The sequence below is a fragment of the Chaetura pelagica genome, unplaced genomic scaffold, assembly GCF_000747805.2.
Source record: "Chaetura pelagica isolate M959 unplaced genomic scaffold, ChaPel_1.0 scaffold189, whole genome shotgun sequence".
Taxonomy (NCBI): domain Eukaryota; kingdom Metazoa; phylum Chordata; class Aves; order Apodiformes; family Apodidae; genus Chaetura; species Chaetura pelagica.
In genome coordinates, this window is record NW_009970716.1 from 2430640 (window position 1) to 2438661 (window position 8022).

Below are 8022 nucleotides of genomic sequence, written 5' to 3' on the forward strand. Positions count from 1 at the left end.
TTAAATACAGTTCAGGTGCAATTGACTAAAGAGGGCTTATGAATGTGTGTGGATTACAGGAATCCCCATAATTAGTCCCACAGCATTCATTTAATGTTGCAATATTGAAGCACACAAGTTATGAAGGTTAAAAGCAAAATTTCTTTCCAGCTGACACACTAACATTTCTGTAAAGCTGTAATTTGAGATAATATGATATTCATTAATAATAATGTTGCTTTTAGTTTTCATAGTTCCTTTATTTATTTTTTTTATATTTTTCACAGTAACATAGCTGCTGTCAAGTTTCAGGTGTGTTCTACAGAGGTAATAAATTTCTTGTAAAAACAGACCAAGAGAGTCACCTCTGAAGTAAACTGTCAGTTGTGATGAAGTGATTCATTTGATCACACTCTTCAAAGACTCTTTTTATGCATTTTAACTGATTAAGCAGAAAGGTTGTACTTAAATAGTGCACCCAGTCATTGGTGCTTAACTTTTTTTAACCTACTTGTTAAAGTGGGAATTATCAGTAGTCACCTCTCGAAACGTGTTGCTTGTACCTCACCAAATTTCAGTTCTAAGAAATGGAAATGTAATTGCAAAAGTACTCGTTCTCAGTAGGAGCAATTATGTGTTTGCTTCAGGATGCACTTCGCTGTCAGTATCGCGGCTAGTTAAAAAGTGCGTGTTTTTATTGCAACTGACATCTTTACTTATTTGCCTTGTAAAATAAGCAAGAGACATACTTTGCTTTTTCAGGGGAGCAAGCAGTTGCTGAACAACTACCCTGTCTACATCACTAGTAAACAGTGGGATGAGGCTGTAAATTCTTCCAAGAAAGACGGACGACGGCTCCTTCGCTATCTCATCAGATTTGTTTTCACAACCGATGAGCTTAAGTACTCATGCGGCCTTGGGAAAAGGAAAAGGTCAGTGCAGTCAGGAGAGACAGGTCCTGAAAGACGTCCTCTGGATCCAGTAAAAGTAACATGTCTCAGAGGTACTGCATCTTTTCGCTCAGTGTCCACCATATGTGATCTCATTTCACCACATTGGCTCTGGCTCAGTAGAAGCATTTGGCTAACAGTTGCAGAACTAGAAGGGGTTTCACAGGCAGGTGACAATCAGCCAGAAACCCTCTGCTTTTCCTTTACATATATACATACACACACACAAACACATACATGCATATATGTATGTATGTATGTATGTATTATGTACGTGTTCTGGGTTTTTTTGAGTGGGAAAAAACAGGGCTGCATATTTAAGAGAGGAGACACAAAGGCAAATGGCACTGATATACTTCAAACAGCAAAGAATGAAAGTGAGACAATCTGATTACACTCTTGTATAATAAACTGAGAGGGCATTCTCTTAACTCTGATATACAGCAGAATTAACCAAAGGAATATTTATAGCCTAAGAGTTAGTAAGCATATGGCACTCAAGGCCACAGAACATCATGGGAGTTTAAAAGATGAGTTTTGGACTAGGTTTGAAGATTGTGTTGTACCAATAACATTTACAGGGTAATTACATGCAAAGCATATGCAAATGCATTCAAGGATTTAGCTTCTTTTTTGAAGTACTGATGCAAGATTGACTAAAAAAGTTAGGGAACAACTTTCCCCCATGTTTAGCCTGAAAGGGAGGGGAATATTTGCAAGCGTGTCACACTGTCAGAGTAGTGAGGCTGTAGTCCAGATTGAGAAGAATTACATTGTGGCAGTTCATACTTTGGTTTCCTGAAATTGTTCAAAAGGTCTGGGACTGGCCTTTATAACAAAACATACAAAATAGGACATCTTAAAGCCCAGTTAAAAATGTTTTTGGTGTCAGCATTTCCATTTTATAAATGCATAGGCTTATAATTTCTTTAATTAACTCATAGTTCACTTTATAGTATTTTGAGTGCAGATACACAAAATTGGTTGAACTGAGTTCAAGAATGTTCTACTAATCAGTGTAGTGTAAAATGCTGCATTTTGGGCAGTCAGTGATGAAAAGTATCTTTAGTCATCCAACTGAAATCCAAAGTAGTTACATACATCAGATGGAGCTTCTTCCCATCTAGGGTAGAAGAATCCCACATGGCCAAGTAAATAAGACATGCAGTTTGGTGCGTTGATGTAATCAGTTAATGAACTCAGACTTCACATAGAGCCAAATTAGGCAAAGAGGCTCTCTTTTACTACAAATGAAGCTGATAACCTGCCATCTGATAATCTACCAGATCTTACACTCTACCAGATCTTATATTCTACCAGAAATTAATAGAAGGGCAAGTCCATTGCACACTATGCTGCACAGAGGTCTGGAACAAGATTCAGGGTCTCAGAAATTCTTCTGGAAACTGAGGCTAAATACAAGTGCATTAACCATGTGCTAAATAACTTCAAATTTCACTCAGGAATTTATGCACAAGCAGGGTGTTAATACTCGTTTCTTTCCCTTTCTCCCTGCCTCTCACCAAAACTAGTAAATCCACCTGTAGATGGACTTTTGCTTTTGTCCACTGTCCTTTCTGGGCTCCTAAACATACAGAATATGTGGAGCACTCTTTAGGAGAAAGGCCAATTTTCTGAATTTTCATAATCGTAACAAAGAAGCCAAAAACACTGAGTATCGAAGGACCAGTTAAGAAAGTGGAGTAGGCAGCTCTCCCTTTGGGCTTTTCTATGTGCTTGGGAAAATGACAGCTTCCTCTGGTGCCAAGAATCGGCCCCTGGCTCCTAACTATTTTCAAGCCAAGGTAGCAAGGTTCTGACTAATTCTCAGCATGTCTAGTTATGCCTTCTCACCTTAGCAGGGAGTACAAACTTCTTTTGTCTCTGCGCTCAGAATAGTTTAAACATCTATAAACATTTTTAATACATTCCTACAACTGACTGACATCTGGAACCAGTTCAAAACAGCCTGGCATCTTAAATGATAGCATTAGTTCTTTACACGGTAACCATTTCTACAGCAGTCTTTGGAGCCCCACGTGAACATAACTAGGTAGGAATTACTGTTGCATGTGTGGATTTCCAGGGAAATAAATTTAAAACAGAGATAGCTATCACAGTTGGAGGAGCTATACAAAAATCACATCTTAATTGTCCAACAGATGAGATACCTTGAAGGCACAGAAACTCACATAAAAGCACAGCATTCCCTGGTCTCAAGATGTGGTGACAGTAATGCAGTTACCTTGTGCCAGTTATTGAGCTTTTGGCTTGTCAACAGTAGAAAACAGAATTTTAAAATATCCTGGGACACACAATACCAGTATGTCACAATACCACATGAGGGAATAACTAATGCTACAGAATAAATAAGAAGCTCCATTTCCATACAAGGTATAATGTATCCAATATATCTAATAAGGTGCCCTCACATTTACAATCGTATTTGGATGTTTCAAAGTCCAAATACACCTATTTGAGTAATGCCTATTCTAGCAATTACAACTTCAGAATTGGTAAGGTGCCTTCTGCAAGTTTAGCATATTGCACGTCAAAGAATTTGAAAAAGAAATAATAAAAGATGTAATTATCACATACAACTTGCTGTCAGTGGAAGTAGCAGATACTTAAACAGCCAAATTACATGTAGTACAATTTATTTTCTCCTGCATTGAAAACTATTGCAAGGCCCCCCAAATTAGCCCTCTCATCTCATTTAGCTAGTGCTATGGCCAGTTTAGTCACTGAAAAACAGGTAGAGCAGGACTTAAAATGGAAGGTATTCCAAACAGAACGGAGCATCAAACTGAAATAATGTGACATTTTCAAGCACATAGTGGGCTAGTGCAGCCTGCAGATGTTGAAGCAGCCAGCAGAGGGAGAGCATAAAGATCCATGAGAGTAATCACCTGAAGGTACCACTACACAACAGGTTTCTAATAAAATACATCCCGAGTTCGTGTTAACTTTGACATGTTGCACACGCTGAGTTACAACCATCACTTTGAATTAGTTCTTTTTATTTCCACGAGAAGGGATTTTACCTCCGAATCCCATGCATCACATAATTAGCTGAGCTATAACATACACTGCATGTGGAGATACACACTTGTGCAGAAATAAAATAGGTCCAAGTGGCATTATCATGGCATCCCCCATAAGGCTTTACTTCTGCTTAAGCAGCACAGCAATGACCCCTTTCTTATTTCTCATGGGCTTTTGATGCCTGGGCATCAAAATGCTTCATGACAAGTTGTTTATATCCTTGCATGTTTTCCTGCAGAGTTCATTAGGATGCACTGTACTTCCAACCCAGACTGGTGGATGCCATCTGAAGAGCAAATAAACAAGGTATTCAGCGATGCAGTAGGACATGCGCGTCAAGGGCGTGCGGTGGGGACATTCCTTCACAATGGGAACTCATATTATGAAGGGACTGACCATCCAGGATCACAGGACGAAGTCTTCAATAGAGGTATGCAAGATGGATCTGGTGATTGATGGCAGTGAGAAGAACCTCATACAACCGTAGCAGCCACTTAATTTAGGAGAGACTATTTGTTAAACATTAGTTACCCTGCTGTTATTTAAGAGTCCAAAGCATGTTTGAACGCCTACTGCATACATTGCAGCTTCACCATCCTACCATATCCCAGGTAACAGAAAGAAATCCATTTCAAGACCTGCTCTGTGGGATTTCTCAGTGCCTATTATTTGCAAATCCTTCATAGCACCCTCAAAGGAAAATTGCAGTTCATTTCATCTAGTTCTAGAGGAAAGGTCATTTAAAAACTATAAAAATGTCAAAAGCAACAGCAGCTACTATCTCATCTGCCTATTGATAACAAGCCCAGTTTAGACCTAAAACAGCTGGGTAATACTTGCTTTCCCTAAGTAGATGTAAGAATAAGTCTGCACACTTAAAACAAAATAAAGAAGTGGTCTACCATTTCCTATCAGAAAGTAATTACAAACGCTACCTTAAAATACTGCACAAGATGGAAAATTCAGGGACTTCCTTCAGCCAACTCTGTCAGGAAATTATGCTTCCAGAGCAAAAAACCAGCACTCATCAACAGCAGAATCCTTCAAAAACCCACAACAATAGCAGACACTTCTAATAGATAAAAACTGCTTTATATATCAGATAGAAACTATATTTATCTAGATTTCTAGTGGATTAGAGTTGATCATGACAGTTTTCATTAAAACAAGATGGCTAAAAATAAATTGCCATTTCAGAAGACAGGTTTTGCTGTATCTGTTCTTATTCTGCAGCCATATTGTATAGCTTTAAAGGCTTTAAATTGCCTTTTCTTGGTTTTGTTTTCATTTTCATTTTATATCCATTCCTTGAAAAAGATGGGGCAACGTGCTGGTCTTAACAGTCAGGCTCTCAGTGCTGCATTCAGGGAGGGTAGGGTAGGAAGAGCCTAGTTTAACCTTCCACTGTAAGCGAACACGAGGTCCAGACTAAGAGCTGTAGGAAAACAGCTGTGCTGGAGCAAAATTCACAACAGCACACAGCACTGGAAGCAGATACCAACTTTTAAAAAAAAACCACAAAAAACAGCAAACAAACAAAAATACCAGTTCATTTTAAACCTTTAAAGGCTTTGGAGTCCATTGTCCCTTCAAATTGATACACTCCAGAAATATGTAACACCAAAGAAGCTATACTCTTTCCTTTCTGCATCAGGGTGTTTCCATCTCCTTGCCCTTGTCACTCAGGCCAGTGCTGGCATCCTTCACAGCCTGAACCAGCTCTCCTTGAGGCAACATCTCACCACTGGCAGGTAGAGGGTTTTTGGAAAGAAAGTTCACTTTGCTTTTGACCATTGTAGTGCTGCTTCATCAGCGTTGACTCTCCTGAACATGAATCTCATATTCCCTATGCTTGCCCTGTGCAAGCCACAAGAGAAGCTACTAATTGCTCATTTTACCCTTTCTTCCCACCTTCCCAACCTTCTTGTGTGCTGGGCAGGGCAGGAGACACCCAACCCCTTCCTCAGAGATCAGGAAGAGCCCTCTGGGGTGAAGCACTCCTCTAGCTCCAGCCTGACCACAGATACAGGACTGAAGTGGTCCCTCAAAGGCCACCTTGCATACATGATAGTTTCTTCCCACCATCTGCCTCCTCTTTGCCTGTAGTCTCTTATGGCCGGTGTCTCAGGACACTGGATGCACCGTGCACTGCCGTAGACGGGACCTCCCTCAGCCAGGATATGCTTTAGACCCTTAGATGTCCAATACCTCAATTCCTTTTTATTTTTGGTGATTCTTAAAGGGGGCACTCAGTTGCCCCAGAATAATTTATTTATTTTCTAAAAGTGAATGAGCAGTTGAGTCTCAATGGACCTCACCAGGCCAAGGGATTTTTGGACCACTACACTACAGGCAGAAGATTATTTCTCTGAGTGGTCAATGGTGTGTGGTGGCCTCTGGAGGACAAACTTGGTGTATAGAAAATTCACAGTACAGATACCATATAGTAGCTTTTCAGTGTTGAACTTACACTTTTTTAAGAGCTATAATAGAAGATGTTACATTGCTCAGATGGTGTAAGTCTTGCTGGTCTATGTTTAATGTGGTGACCCTTGCCAGAACTACTTGGTAAAATGTGTCAGAATGTGTAAGTCAACATTATACTGTAAATTTGTCCACAGCGATATGTATCATGCTGTACTTTTGTAAACACTGTGATGGTTTCCTTTCAAATGTTTAATCGTATGAGGTTAAAAATATGAACACGTCATTTTTAAGTCACAGAATGGAGTTGCTGGACTAGACAGACCTCTCTCACTTAATAACCTAAAGATTTGCTGAAACAACTAGCAAGCCTAGCTTTATTTTTAGTGTGAAAAGTGTAGCCAGCATCCTGGAACCACTCGCAATCCTCTAATCTCATATTGTGCAAAATAACAAAACGTATAGTTTCATCCTGAAAGCCACTTTGGGGGTAGAAATGGCTTTGCAGGTTTGGACCTTTCTTTACAAATAAAATTTTGCCCTGTTGCTTGTGTGCACTGGCCAGTGACATGAATCATAGTTACAGACAGGCATTAGCAGACAACAACTCATGTTTTTATTCATGTTTGGTTTTAAAATAACAGAATACAACAACTTTTCTCTGTTGTCGTTTTCTTTAATTGCCATCATGGCCACTTGACTCTTGACCCACTAGTTTAATTTTTAGAAAATCCCAAACCTTTCACAATATCTCGTTCTGATTAATTTGCTCATGAGGCATTGTAAATTCATACACATTGAAGTGTCTAAACATCTGCAAGATGTTAGGTATTATACTATGGGAGCTGAATTAATAGATAGCACATAAGTCCTTGCAGGGCGAGATATCCATATGGAAGCAACGTGCTTTGTAAGTCAGCACATCCCTTCCCAGCTCTGGATGCAGACAGCAGGCTTGCGACAGAAGGAAACCGCTATCTATCATGTCACTCCAGAAAGTCCCAGGAGGATAGAGATTCTTGTCTTATCCTTACCTATTCCTTAATCTTACTGTCATTTATGTATCTGCCTTCTCTCAGACGTTGTGTAGCAGTACCGCACGCCCATCTGTGCCAACATGCCTTCGCTATATTTTCTATGACAAATATTTGTGGAGAAACTGTGATTAAAAAACCATTAATCCTGATATTTTTATTGTTATGGTGTAGTTAATTCTATGAAGGCTTTCTAATGATGATTGTACTGTGTAGAGTAAGTACAGGTTAGGGATAGATCTTTAACAGGTATTGTACAAAAAAAGGTGCATAGTGTAATATAGACTAGTAAGGTTTTTGTGACAATTTCTATAGGATGTGTGAATTGTTTTCTATGTGACAGCACACATTTCTTTTAAAGAATATAAAATCTTAGAGAATTTTTTAAACAGTCAATATTTTTTGATTATAAAGACATTTGTTACCTACAGTTTACTATTTCAGGTGTTAATTCTAATTTGAATATTGGTTTTATTACTACATACCTCCAGTTCCATTTGTTCTGTTGCATAAAAATGCACAATAAAAGTTAGTCTCTGATTAAACTGTCTCTCTGTTTCTCTATAGGTGTGTCAGTGTGACAGACATTA

The 8022-nt window shown here is 39.0% G+C and overlaps 1 protein-coding gene across 1 annotated transcript in view; it reads left to right on the plus strand.

Annotated features, from left to right (window-relative positions):
• BEND4 (BEN domain containing 4) overlaps nucleotides 1-4704 on the plus strand; it is a 21545-nt gene extending 16841 nt beyond the window's left edge. Inside the window, exons 4-5 of the mRNA XM_010006147.1 lie at nucleotides 742-982; nucleotides 4213-4704. Coding sequence (XP_010004449.1) covers nucleotides 742-982; nucleotides 4213-4430 — 459 coding nt within the window. The 3' untranslated portion in view covers nucleotides 4431-4704. The remainder of the gene's footprint in view (nucleotides 1-741; nucleotides 983-4212) is intronic.
• Nucleotides 4705-8022: the final 3318 nt, after the last annotated feature.